Source organism: Rhincodon typus, chromosome 10 (assembly GCF_021869965.1).
Source record: "Rhincodon typus isolate 14 chromosome 10, sRhiTyp1.1, whole genome shotgun sequence".
Lineage (NCBI taxonomy): Eukaryota > Metazoa > Chordata > Chondrichthyes > Orectolobiformes > Rhincodontidae > Rhincodon > Rhincodon typus.
In genome coordinates this window covers 39,389,142-39,404,070 of record NC_063341.1, presented here as the reverse complement: position 1 = coordinate 39,404,070, position 14,929 = coordinate 39,389,142, and the positions used below count along the sequence as shown (strand labels likewise).

The 14,929-nt window shown below is 39.6% G+C and overlaps 1 protein-coding gene across 1 annotated transcript in view; it reads right to left on the bottom strand.

The window, feature by feature from the left end:
* The window catches only part of patj (PATJ crumbs cell polarity complex component), a 164,387-nt gene that overhangs the window by 106,632 nt on the left and 42,826 nt on the right, over positions 1–14,929 (bottom strand). The window contains exons 14-18 of the mRNA XM_048602089.1: positions 11,865–11,941; positions 9,332–9,388; positions 6,978–7,112; positions 5,871–6,032; positions 1,461–1,529 (exon numbers count right to left, since the gene is read on the bottom strand). Coding sequence (XP_048458046.1) covers positions 1,461–1,529; positions 5,871–6,032; positions 6,978–7,112; positions 9,332–9,388; positions 11,865–11,941 — 500 coding nt within the window. The remainder of the gene's footprint in view (positions 1–1,460; positions 1,530–5,870; positions 6,033–6,977; positions 7,113–9,331; positions 9,389–11,864; positions 11,942–14,929) is intronic.

The following is a 14,929-nucleotide window of genomic DNA, read 5'->3' as shown; positions in this document are numbered from 1 at the left end:
GGGGGGGGGGGGGGGGGGGGGGGGGGGGGGGGGGGGCGGGGGGCGCGAGAGAGACGGGGGGCGCAACTTTCACTGGAGGAACCTTGTAAAGAAGTCTTGTTACCAACATTTGGTCTCTTGGTGGTTGCAGGGTGTAATGGCCTGCAAGTTGGATGGAAAGTTCCATTTGGCTTTTGCTGAGTGGTCTTAATAGGTCAAGTAAGAGATCAAAAAGTCAACCTTCTGGTTGCTGCAGGGGAGCCATCAACAGCCACCACAACCACATTCACCAGTCCATCTCAACTTCAAGCACCACCCTACTCCAAAACCACCCCAAACTGCAGCTTCTCAGGACCAAAACTGGTCCAAAAGAAATACCATAACAGGAGACCAGTACATTGAATGGTCTCAGGAATTTGCAAGCCACCACTTTCCAAGCCCCATGTCCATGGAACCAAAATAGCCCATTCAGCCCCTCGAGCCTGTTCTGCCACTCAATGAGATCATTGCTGCTTTGTGACCTAACTCCACATAGCTGCCTTTAGCCCACATCACTTCATGATTTGGCTAAATAAAAAAAATCTCTCAGATGTAAAATTAGCAACTGATCTAGCATCAACTGCCACTAATGGAAGAGAGTTCCAAACCTTTGTATATAGAAGTGCTTCCAAACACGTCTCTTGAATGGTCTTGCTCTAAAGTTTAGACTATGCCCTAGTTATACAATCTCCAACCAATAAGAATAGTTTATCTTCATCTCCCCTGCCTTTTCCTGTTGATACTTGAAGACTTCAATCAGATCACCCCTTAACCTTCTAAATTCTAAAGCAAACAAGTCAAAGTTGCACAACAACTGCTCAGACCTTAACTCCTGAAGTCCAGGTATCATCCTTCAAAATCTATGTTGTACTTCCCAAAGGCCAATAAATTCTTCCTAAGGTGAGGTGCCTTGATCTGCTCACATTATTCTAAGTGGGGTCTAACCAGGCTTTTGTATAGCTACAACATAACTTCTGTGTCCTTATACTCCAGTATAAAATTAAATGAACATTGCTTTGACAGGAATTATTCAACGTATTTTGTGCATTTTGCGTTTTTATTAAGAAATAAAAACTATATTGTAGTATTCCAAAATGTGTGCCACAATTTACATGGAAGGGGAATTTTTAGTGATTCAAAATCACTGCATATTGTTGAGATGCATATACAAGGCTCTAAATACTCCAAACAACTATTTCCAATTAGTCAGAACGTGACAGAGACAACAGCAGAGAGAGAGAGATGTATTGGGCTGCTCTCACAAATCTCACACAATTGCTGAATATAGAAATTGGAAGCAAGAGCAAACTAATTTAAACATAAGACAGGAAAAGAGAAAGTGGGTCATTGAAACACACATGCAAATTCACACTCATTCCTCTCTTCACTTGATCTATCACTGAAGACTGCAATTTTCAACAAAAATTCCATCCTCCATTTACCTGGCTCATACAACTTTCACTGTTCCAGGGAGATGGTGGCCTAATCACTGGCTCAGCATTTTCTGCAGTCTAAGAAAAACAGCATACAAAAATAGTTAGTAATGTAACAGTTGAAGCTTTTACTAGCAGCAATGATCTCAGAAAACATTCAGTAAAATCAGAAAAAATGTTGCGAAATACACCCCATCGGCAAATCTTGTCCTCAGCAATACATTCAAATCTCAGGCAGGTGTGCTTAGAAAAACTTCATATTAACAAAATACAACAACTACTACACAAAAATACTACTTTTCAACAAGCCTTATGCAACCTTAAACAGAAAAAAAATCTGACAAAAATTGAAATGCAATGTCAGACTGAATTACTATGGTAGACAGGTTAAACAAGCTAGTAAAATACAAGGTTATATCAAATATAAATCACTGAGAAATTGCATCAGAATACAAAAGTAATAAATTTATTCCAATCAAATATTCAGACATGAGCATATGATTTAGCTGGCTGCAAAATTAAGTCAGTACACCTAGCATGCAGGCTATATGGAAATGTGTGTGGAGAAATGTCTGTGGGCTTTCAGAGCAGTTTCATGATGGTGCTAGTGCTTTGTCTCTGCCATTGCTCTCGCATTGGTTCCTCATTTCAAGCCAGTGTTCAGTAATGACTTAACTGTTTCCAGGTGTGTTTTCACACACTACCATCTAATGAATTAACAGAAATGAAACACTGGTGAACTCCCCGATTGTAAAATATTAGTAAAAATCATAAAATCAATGCAACATAATGTGAGCTAAATTATTCAGCTCCTAAAACCAAAGGTCATAATGGCAAACAGACCGCATTACAGATTGCAATTTCAGAATACCAATAAAAATCCCAGGTTTCTACATGTTGAATTTTGAAATTCGACCAAAGCAATAAACCTTGCTGATCAATAATTGCAACCAAATTTTGCAACTAACCTAGAAAAGTATCTTCATGCCTTTGTGGCATGGGAATCAGAGATTCATGGATTCATTTATCTCTCCCTGGCATGTGGCTGGTCCATTGGGCTACCAATAAGTTGGCGACTGAGCTAACCACCACAGCATTTCCCAAGAGTATCAAAGAGCCATTACTGTTATGGGATAACAAAGTTGCATCCATCCTCTTATTGTTCCAAGATTTATTAGCTTTGGCTGCCTCATGAACAATTATTCCCATTAACAGCATAATTTTCTCTTTGTCTCAATTGAACTATCTGCCTTCTCATGTTTCCAAGTCATAAAAATAAGACTCTAAGATTGAGGAGCAGAATTAGACCAATCATCCCATCAATTCTGCTCCACCATTCAATCATGGCATGATGTGTAGAAACAACTCCATTCCCCTGTCTTCTCCCCATAATCCTTGATCTGCTTACTAATCAAGAACTTGTCTATCTCTGTCTTAAATACACTCATGCCTTGGCCTCCACAGCCTTCTGCAGCAATCAATTCCACAGATTCACCACCTCTGGCTGAAGAAATTCTTCCTTACCTCAGTTCTAAATAACTGTTCCTTCATGCTGAAGCTGTGCCCCCAGGTCCTAGTCTCTCCTGCTAGTGGAAACATTTTCTCCACAGCCACTCTATCCAAGCCTCTCAGTATTCGCTAAGTTTCAATCAGATCTGGACCCTCCCCCACCCCCCCAACCTTCTAACCTTCATTGATTACATGCCAGAGTCCTCAACTGCTCCTCATATGACAAGCCCTTCATGCTTGGGATCGCTCTTGTAAACCTTCTCTGCACCCACACCAATATCAGTCCATCCTTCCCTAGATACAGGACCTAAAAACTGCTCGCAATATTCTAAATGCGATCTCACAGCCTCAGCAGGACATCTCTACTCTTGTATTCTAGCTGTCCTGAAATGAATGCTAACACTGCATTTGCCTTCCTAAATGCCAAGTGAAGCTGCATGTTAACCTTAAGAAAATCCTGAACTAGGACTCCTAAGTCAGTTTGTGCTTCAAATTTCCAAAGCCTTTCCTTGTTTAGAATAGAGCCTATGTTTCCATTTTTTCTACCTCTCACTTTCACACATTGGCAACTGAGCTAACCACCACAGCATTTCCCAAGAGTATCAAAGAGCCATTACTGTTATGGGATAACAAAGTTGCATCCATCCTCTTATTGTTCCATCTGCTGCTTCATTGCCCACTCTCCTGGCCTGTCCAAATGCTTCTGCAGCCTCCCCACTTTCTCAACACTACCTATGAAAATGTCAATGTTAATTAAGTCTGAAAAATCTCCTAAGTCTAATAGACAAAAATCCTACATAGATCAAAAAGCAAAATATTGCAGATGCTGGAAATCTGAAACAAAAACAGAAAATGCAAGAAATTCTTTGATGAAAGGTTACCCCCCTCAAATGTTAACTGGTTCTTTCACAACAGATACTGCCAAAAAACTTGAGTATTTCCAGCATTTTAGTTGTTACCGCCAATAAACACAACCAGAATATTTATGTTCAACCGATTCCAGCTGTTACTTCAATTCAATACTACCATACAAAATTTTTCTTAGCTAACTTACTATTAATACCATCTTGAAGCTAATCTATTGTACATTTTATGAAGATCACTCAGATATCCAGCTTAACGTTGTCTACGTAGAGAAAATAGTGATAGAGGTACAAATTTATGCCATTATACATTTTTCACATTTATCAATCCAACAATATGATGGTAACACATTACCGTATTGCAAAGTTTAAACACAATTACAACATATATCATACATATTACCCTGAATATGCTCAAAGAGACATATATTTCAATTCTAATATGTACCCTGGTACCAAGCCTTAAATTTCTAATCTTAGCAGGGTCTCTGGACCACCAAACATGTTAACTACTTTTATAGATTTCAGTCACAATAAGGAGCAGAGGCCAGCAATATTGTAGGGGTGGCATTAAACATGAAGGAACATGACAAGAAAAAGCCAATGCCCAATGGCCCTGACATAACCACTGTTACAGCAGCGCTAACATTACAGTGCTTAAATTACCCTGTTCCTGCTCTATCCCAGCTATCACCATTTTACAGAGATCATCAAGGAGAGTTGTCTGCTGAATCAAACAAAAGTAGGTACCGTCTCCCCATGTTTAATTAGCAATGAGCAGGTTAACCAATAAGCTTTAGAGAGACAGGTGGATGTCTCCTTCAAAATCGATCCTTTTTTGGCATCTGCAGCTTGCTAATGGAGTAAAGGTGAAGCCCAGGCTGTAACTTGGACAGATATTTCCACAGTGCTGTGGGGGGGAGCAATAAATGCCAGACTGAAGATACACAAACAAGGAAGATTTGAAGAGATGAGCAATAAGCTAGCTGATAACAGACACAAACCTTGGAGAATCCTCAATAGCTGTTGAGATCACTGGGGTTGCCCTTATTCTTGCACAGGATCACAAATTTTACATCATGATTATCCTAAGAAACGTAACCCGGCCTCCAGATGAGACAGAGAAGTTTGTGCCGATGTGCTGTACAAGTGCTCATTTCCTTTGCTTGATGGGTTCAGGTGCTACAGTGCCATAGCCAATGGCAAACAATTCAAATGCTTTGCTAACTTCCTTCCCTATGGGTTTGCTATCCAGTTCTTCCAATGGCCGACAGGTTATCTGTCGTCTTCAGTACATCCTCAATGATAGTGCTGTCCACAGAATAGCTTATTACTCCTAATTGCTGGTTCCAGTGTTCTGTTAACATTCTGCAGCAAAACAAACTGCCTTCTCTGTGGCAGGAACCTGACTAAAGTTTATGGGGAATTCGATCTACCTAAATGTCAGGATTGCCACTCAATCTCTCAAGATCAGTTTAAAGGTATGTAAACCACCACATGTGGCACCAAGTTGCTGGCACAAATTGGCAGAAGTACTGCATCAGTCCACCTTGGAGTTCAAAACCAGATACTATTGTCAGGTTTACTCCCTTCGCCTTCAACTCTCCCAAAAGGTTCACAAGACAGAGGAACTGCTTGCTGATTGCTAGGAGTTTTGGTCACAAGCGACAAGACATGTCCAAGTGCCAGTAGCCCTGCACACTGCCTGTTTAGGGGCTAAACCTTCTGCAGCCTTGGTCTGGGACTATGAGGGACCTAGTTTCCATGAGAAAGCAAAGGGAGGGCTTTGCAATGGAATCACAGAATTGCTTCACACATCAGACTCACCGATTTGCATTGCTACTAGCCAGCAATAGAGCTTGAAAATGAGAACCAACTAACTGCAAGTATGCCAATTCTCTTCACCCACAGACTATATACGAACTAGGAGCAGAAGTAAACAAATCAGCCCCTTGTGCTTGCTCCGCCATTTAATAAAATCATGCATCACATCTACATGATGGGCACACCTTTCTGTCCAGATGACTCTATAATTCTGAAACCTCACCTGGGATGTTGGACTTTGTATAATACTGGGTTCATCCACGGGCATCTCTTTTCCACCTTCAAATAGTCGTCGACAGCAGACCAAAGTAAACGGAGGAGCAGCTTCTTTCAGAAAGGAAAACACCTCACGCCGAGATTTTCCATACAACTGTGCTCCATTCACCTGTAGGGCGAAACAAACATCAAGTTGATAGTTTAATCCAAAGAGTAATAGATTTTTTGACAGGCGTACGTAATATACTCAAAATAAGGTCCGTAAGAGTTTCTTAAAAAAAAACTTGATTTCCAGTCCCTTTAATCAGCACTTTTGAAAAGCTATTCTCTTGAAATAATCCCAAAAATCACATTTGCAGTTACTTTTCAGTTCTACTTAGACAAATTCTTATATCACAATGTATTTTCAAATGCACTTGGCAGACAAACTTAACTGACTAAACCACTCATCAGACTAACAGCTTCTTAATCACATTAGTCATTCAAATAACTGGACCAGAACTACTCTCCTACTCCACCTAAGTGTCTTGCTTATTAACCCGATAATGTTATTTTAATAATGTGATTGTGTTACTTTCACTTTCACTTTCACTGACTCGTTAATTAGTAAGTTGAGAAGAATGGAAGTTGGCAGAATGGCACTTGCATTAGACAATTGAGAGTAGTAAAACTGTTTCATGACAGTGTAACCTGAAAAATTATAACTATGGTGGCTCCTATAAAGCCACTGAAATAAAGCTCACTATTAATGCGTCTGAATAAGTAAAGCTTAGCCATATGCAACACCAGCAGAAAAACAAAGAAATCTGTGCCAAACATAAATCAAAATCGTTTTGTTTTTCATAAATAGCAAGCTAAAACATGTGGTGCCTAGAATCTAGAATAAGTTTTCTTGCTCTTGATGGACTCTGTGACTTAAGCAATAAGTAAATATGAATAATATCTAATGAACAAAGATTTCTTAAAGTTACACACAAGAAACATTAAATTATTTCACAATGATTACCTGACTCTTGATTTTCATGTCACCTTGTTTACCAAAAATAATTCTGACCAAATTGCAGAGTAATTTCCAATGTTTACTGACTTACTAATTACAAAAAAAAAACTATACCTCTAAAATTTCATCTTCTAGTTGTAATAATCCAGTTTGCCCTATTGGCCCATCAGGAACAATTGATGATATGCAATGGTGTCCATCAAAAGAGTCCAGATCCACTCCAAACCTCAGGGTAGGAACTGGTAACAGCTAGATTAAAACAAAGTCAAAAATTTGGACAAGTATGCAAAAAGACCAATGTTCAAGTTTTCCATCCAGCTATGTTCAAGTTCCATCTCCCTCAATGGCTCATGTACCATTGACTGTAGACAAAGAACAACATAGTTATTGGTTTTGCCTCACCGACAGCACTTTCTGCTGTACGGTCTTCATAAATTGTCCTTCAGATGAAATGTTAATCAGAAGCCTAGTTTGATCTCTCAGATGAAAAATAACATTTTCAAGAACACAATTTGAAGAAGGGCAGAGATTGTTTTTCTGATCCCTTGGTCAACATTTATTCCTCTAACATCTCTTGAAACAGATGAATTGGACATTAATTCCATCACTGCTGTTGAACCTGCTGTGGGCAAGTTGGCTGCCAATTCATGAAGTGATTTGCTTTCTAAAATGAAACCCAAAGAACTGCGGATGCTGTAAATCAGGAACAAAAACAAAGTTGCTGGAAAAGCTCAGCAGGTCTGGCAGCATCTGTGGAGGAGAAAACAGAGTTAACGTTTTGGGTCCGGTGACTCTTCCTCAGAACTCTAAAATGTCTCATTGGCAGTAAAACGTTGAGGACAATGGTGAGGCCATTAAAGGTTTCCTTACAAGGGCATATGTTTTGTGCTTTCTCGATTGCAAGTCGGACTTAGCAACAGAAATTCAATTTTAAATTCAAATTATTTGACAATAACTTGGTCCTAAAATGTTTAAATGTTGATGTCCTATATAACATATAGTTATTAGGTAACTGGGTTGTATGTGGTTATTTCTTCCTCGGAGTAATAAACTTCTGCTGTGCTGTTAAAGATCATCTGCAGCCTTGTGTGGAAATGTTTCAGTGACTGACCACCATCTTAAGCAACTGCAAAAGTGAAATATATGCTCTATCAAACCAGGTTTCAATCTGTGATTTGACATGTGCAATATCATCATCAGCAGGGATCATAACAGTGACCATAATAGCTGTCAGTGATTGTTGTAAAAACCGATCCAATTCACTAATGTCCTTTAGGAACAGAAATCTTTCATCCTTATCTGGCTTACATGAGACTCTTAAACACTCAGCAATAGTTTTGACCTGCCCCGCAAATGGCGAATCAATTCAAAGTCAATTCAGGATGGGCAACAACTGCCAGAAACACACACATGACATGGAAGGCTAAAAAAATACACATGATTAAGGTATCACATGTCTTGTATTTTCAAGAGATTAACAGCTTTTGACATTATTTTTGTAATACGTTACCTCTGCACTTGCAAGTCAATTGTAGCTATGCTTAATTCCTGCGAGTACAATCATTAACTGTCTGAATTATATAAAAAATTAGAATTCTGTCTTCGCCTTTTATGGTAATAGCTCTTCCTGGATTATTTTCTCTCCTCAGACTTGATTCTTACTTGATCTCTAGGTTATGCATCCAACTCCATACAATTGGTTCAAGAAATTGATCATTCACTTTGGCCTCTTGGCAACCTGATTTGGTAATTTTCTGCATTGCCATTTTATTTGATATCATTGTCCATAGCAGTGTGAAGCTCTTTATCTATTATTAATCAGGCTATTACACGGAGCTTCAACTGTTCTGCAATTTTGAAAGGCAGAAACCAATGTCCTATTTTCAGACTTTTTATTTGCAGGCTATGCAGTTTTTTCCGATTTAGCCTCTGAAAAGCAATTTATCATACTGAGTTCTCAAGATATAATACCATTTAGACATGAACAACATTTCAATATCTGTACTAGTTCCTGTGGATATCCCAAAGAGCAACCTATTCTTCAATTCTTCAGCTTTTCAACAATTCAACTTGCTAAATCCAACAAATAAAACTTGGAGCAATAGTCATCAAATGCACAGTACTTTTAGATTGTGAACTCATACAAACGCACAGCATCCTTTGACAGGTTTATTCTGGGAATTACATCCTCACCGGAAGGTTATTTTACATGCTACTTATTAGCCTGGTGAAATAAACATGACCAAATTTTCTCTAGTATTATTGCCTGCCTTTTTGTGTTTGCCTTTTCCAAGCACATTGCAAATCTTTAGTGTCGTTACACATTCAGTCAAAGGTTTTGCTCTTTGAAGCATTAACTTAAAATTTCCACAAAGTGAAAGGTGAAAGACATGGAACAATTATGATTTAATAAATGACTAAGTACCCACTTCAATCATGAAGGCTCTGAAAATTTTGGATGTCATTACCTTGGAGTACTTCTGCAGTTCTATATCATGGTCAATGTCAATCTCCAAATCAAGCATCTAATTATAAATAAGAAAAGCAGTGAGTTAATTTGAGAGAATTCAACATTTTAACCTTCCATTGATGTTTCAGGCCAACATTCTGAGTAAAAGTTACTACACAATGGAAGCAAGTAATCGTAAGATGGTATCTTAATTTATTGAGTGAATGAAATAATCTCTCAATTATTATAGGAAGTTATATATACAAGATCATAATTTTAGGTTTGCCATGATCTCCATTCGTAATAAAAATGGTCAACATTTTTGTCATTGCAAACTACAGTCCCCAATTTAAACTTTTTTTTTGGTTTGTCAGTGATCAGGATAGAGAAGCCAGATGACAATAATCTCAAATGGGTAGCCAAGATTCCTGGTAGAAGACCTTATTTGGATATAGAGGTTTAGGGAATACAGAAAGATGGTGAATTGAGGATAAAAGGAGCTCCAGTCAGCAAAGATGCAAAAGCTAGGAAGGATATCTTGAAGAGAAGCAAACATTGTCAACAGCAATTCATTTTCCTAACAACATTATACCGAGCATTTACTGACACCAAAAAATAAACATAGGAAGTATGGAGCAGATGCAGACTGTGGAACAAATCTGGATAAATATTCTAACACTCATGGGATACATGAAGAATAGAAATTATATTCTTCGCTGCTCAATTCACAGAAGCTAAGTGAAGCAGGATTTTTCAAAATACACAGGAACCAATAAAATTACGTGCTACTTGTCTGCTTGCGATGGTTAAACTCAGTCATTTGAAACATAAATATCAAATGTATATACAAATAGATGACATGGCAATACATCTTCTCTCGCTTATGTATCTGCTCATCAATTCAGTTGTCTAATCTTGGAATGTGCAAGTCTGACACGTTAAAAGCCAATCCAAACACAATTAACACAGAAGAACAGACCTTTCAGCAAGCTACAGACCTGAAGTACTAACTCTGCTTCTCTCTCTACAAAAGCTGCCAAACCAATACAATTCTAGCATTTTAGTTCTTATTTCAGAATTCTGGAATCTGTGATATTTTGCTTTCAAAAATCTGCATACAATCCATTTTAAGCAAGATAAATTGCATACTAGAATTAGTTTAAAAGATAATTCACAACATCTATTAAACTGAATTGAAATCTTTCTCAAGTTGGACAGTGGCTCTCCATAAGATTAACTTGGATGAAATATTGCACTACTTAATCACACTCTAGGCTGAATCTTACATTTATTTTGGTCAAGTATCAAGTTTCGTCAGGTTTTTTGAAGGATTTCTCATCATGAGGCCTTAGTGAGATCTCTCCATATCTTTTGTCATTAACATCCTATCTGGCTAAATGGCATTCCTGTTACCCGATTCTATCCCCATCTTACCACATGCCATTCCCACAACAATTTACCACTGCCAAGTTTTGCCCCCATTAAAGAATCAAGCTAGCCGGCGGGCTGCCCAACATTCGACTCCTCACTCCTCCTGTGGAGGGAATCCTGACTTTAATAGCATGAGAGGCTGACTGAAAGTGGTAAAAGTGCTGGCCAGGAATCAGAGGCTGCCCTTTAATTACTCTGTGTTGACCCCATGACCAAAGCCTATCTGCCTTAACCTGACAAAAGGACAGTTGATAATCACAGCAAGCTTCCTGACTTTGTGTCTGTGCTCAAGAGCTTGGTAATACAGCAGTACTATGAGCTTGGTATCTCTGGTTGAGGGAATAAACCATGAAAAGGAACGGCAAGGCAGTGCAAAGCAGCGACACAGTAGTCTCCAGTTGGCTCAATGTGAGTGAGTGCTATAACAGTAAGTGTACAGGTAGGAGCTGTATTCTGGTCAAGGCCATGAGCTGGGTGCATGTCCCTGAACAAAGTGTCCTTGCTGCAGTATTACAAGACAGTTGCAGTTGCACCCCAAGGTGCTTCACTGAAATGCAGAAGTGTTCTGTAGGTGGATCAGAGATGTATTCTAAGTGTTCTCAGAGGTTGGCATGACAGATGCTAATGTCTGTGGACATGGATCATGCAGTGAGATGTTGGTGCCTGGTTTCCAACATGGCAGTCCTTTAAAGCATACAGCGAGCCAAAGTCACCACCTCTGACTTCCGTAACAAGAATTCTCAGTGTCTAATTTGTTTGACGCGTTTGGTAAGATTGGAAGCTACATATTAATGAGGCAGGACATGCCATTATAAAAGTAGTTAACAAGCAATGCTGTTGCCCAGTAAGAATTTCACCTCAACATTCACCAGTTACAAAAAAGATGCTGGAAGTTGCGCTCATTGTCAAGAACAGTCTCGCTACTTCCATAAATCATGTCATAGTCCACCATTAGTTGCTTAGGCCCCTATAAAATTGCATCCCTGTTTCTAAACAGAAACCACATTCCACAATTTCCACAAAAAAAAATGAAGGGAGTTATCATCACAAACTTTAATGGATTGTATGGTTACTTCCTAACACTCAATTCTTGTCAATTGAATGGTGCAAGAAAATCATACCATCACTTCATACTCTGGTCCCAACAAATTTTCCCATCTGGATTTTGATTCTTCTCTCTTTGTAATAGATCCGGATCCTGGAATTAAAATGAGTCACATTCATTTGCTATTACTATTTATGCAATTTTTTTCAAAACAAACCTGTAAATTAATTCATTAAACTGTAATTGCAGATATAAAAATGGTACACTAGGAACATTACAAATTTTACCTGCACAACACGCAATTAAAAAAAAAAAAATCTTCCTACTTACTTCCTCCTTTCTCACGGCACGGTAGCTCAGTGGTTAGCACTGTGGCCTTCCATCACCAGGGACCTGGGTTCGATTCCACCCTTGAGCGGCTGTCTGTGTGGAGTTTTCACATTCTCCCCGTGTCTGTGTGGGTTTCCTCCGGGTGCTCCGGTTTCCTCCCACTGTCCAAAGATGTGCAGGCTAGGTGGATTGGCCATGCTAAATTGCCTGTAGTGCTCAGGGATGTGTAGATTAGATGGGTTATAGGGGGACGTGTCCGAGTGGGATGCTTCAAGGGTCGGTGTGGACTTGTCGGGCCGAAGCACCTGTTTCCACACTCTAGGGATTGTATTCTATAAAAATTATCCAAAGCCCCAATCACACCTTCCAGGTGATGTAGCAATTTGCCTGCCCTTCACTCAATCTAAAAAAAAAGTCTTCTTTATTCAGTGCTCACATGTAATCTCCTCTATGCTGGGGAGATGTAACATAGACTGGGTGACTGCTTCGCAAAACATCTTCATTCTATCCACAAAAATGAGCTTCCAGGTGCCTGCCACTTTAATGTGCTGCTGTGTACCCCGGCCAACATCTGTCTCAGAATTGCTGCAGTGTTCCAGCGAAGCTCAGTGCAAGCTGGAAGAACGGCACCTCATTTTCCGCATGGGGTCCCTGCAGCCTTCCAGACTCAATGTCAAGTTCAATAATTTTAGGGCCTGAGCACCTCCTCCCATGTCCTTATCCCAATCCCCATAGACCAAGCTGTGTTATTACATGGGCTGCTACCACAAACAAACAATTGTCAGCCTCTCTTGGTCTCTCCATTATCAGCTACTGATTTTCCCAGGCTGACCTTTACCCATTCCTTGTCTATTCAATGATTGTCCTTTGTCTCTGGGGTCCTCCTCCACCTATCATTTACTCCTCTCCACTCCCCGCTATCCTATCTTCAGCACATATATCAAAATTGCCCAGCTCCAATCAATTCTGAAGGGTCACTGGACCCCAATCGTTAACTCTGATTTCTCTCCACAGATGCTGCCAGACCTGCTGAGGTTTTTCCAGCAATTTCTGTTTTTATTTCTGATTTCCTGCGTTCGCAGTTCTTTAGAGTTTTCTTTAAATAAATTTTCTTAACTAACGCTAACCAAGTTCTGCTTAACTTTAGCTAGGAGTGCTTTGAGCTCTTTCTAAAATACGTACACTATCAAGGATTCTCCAGGGATTTCTTAAGCTGACTGCTCCTTCATCTTCATTGGCAGTCCCTTTGGAGTAAGGATCACTTCGACTACTCTCGAGTTTTTGGTCCCGATGGGACTATAAAATTCAAAGCTCGATCCACACACTCTGCTATTGGTTATGCAAGTAGTTGAAGTATTTTGATGTTTGCACCTTCTTCTGCCATTTGTTCTTGGCCTTCACCTGGGCCTGATGGACCTTCAAAATATTGGCAACTTTACAGAAAATTCTTCTGCTGTTTGGCAAATCATGAGTAGCGGGGATAGACACTCAAGATAGGCTGCCTTTTCAAAGTACCTATCACCTAGCAATGGGCTGATTGGATAAGGTCAGTACCTTGCTTGTCCAAACTGCTGAAAGGATATGCAGTTTGAAGTGATTCAGCAATCTTTGGGACATACAGCTGCCCTAACCTCCTATCCCTTGAATGTTCCTGATATGTAGATGCCTTTCTTTTTGTGTGAATCCACAGTTTTTCCATATAATCCACAGAATTACCTTATTTACTTAAAGGGCTTGGTGCCATTTTGCACCCAAATTCACATCAGAAATGAATGCCAAACAAACTCCATTTCCTTGAAATCCTAGTTGAGAAATCGGCACTCTACTTCTGTCTACCACAAACCTACCTTCACTGGTGAATATACATGTTGGGATCTGACAGTTCTATGTGATACAAGTTTGGCTTTACTGACAACCTCATAAATAAGGCCTGTGCTATTTGTTCACCCAGCAAACATGATGCTGAAATAGGGCATTTCAAAGCCAACTAGTGGACTAATGATGAGGTTATTTTACACTACAAATTGTGCAAACTCATGAAAGGCCCTAAGGCAGTCACTCTTTGTCCTGAGAAATGTTCAATCTACCAAAAGGAATTTTTCCATCATTCTGATCGGTATGTTCCTGCTGACCAGGAATTGTTGAATCACAAAATCAATTGCCAGCAGGTATGAAATTCAAAAGAGTTCCATTAATTAAATTTGGCAAAGAAAAGAAATTGAGATTATATCAGCAGTAGTAGAAGATGCCAAGAGTTTTAGTATTTAAGTCGACTTTCTGACCCTACAACATTATATCTCTTGAATACAGAATCTAATTTTAAAAACTGAGTCCACATTTGTTGGCCCATAGGCAGAAGTCTGAAAATCAACACTCCCTCTGATGAATGAATATTCTTGTTATTTACCATGGATCTCTCAAAGGAAGCAGTCATCTTCAAATATTTTGGGGCATAATTCTCAACCCTTTCCTCAAAAAGTTACCTTGAATGAATGTCACAGAATATAGATCACAGAATCTCTACAGAGTGGAAGCAGGCCATTCGGCCCATTGAGTCCACACCATCACTACAAACAGCATCCCACCCAAACCTACTCCCTACTCTATTCCTGTAACCCTGATATTCCCATGGCTAATCCACCAAACCTGCATATGCCTGGACACTACGGGCAATTTAGCATGGCCAAATCCACCAAACCTGCACATCTTTGGACTGTGGCAGGAAACCAGAACACCCAAAGGAAACCCACACAGACATGGGGACAATGTGCAAACTCCACACAGACAGTCTCCTGAAGGTGGAACTGAACC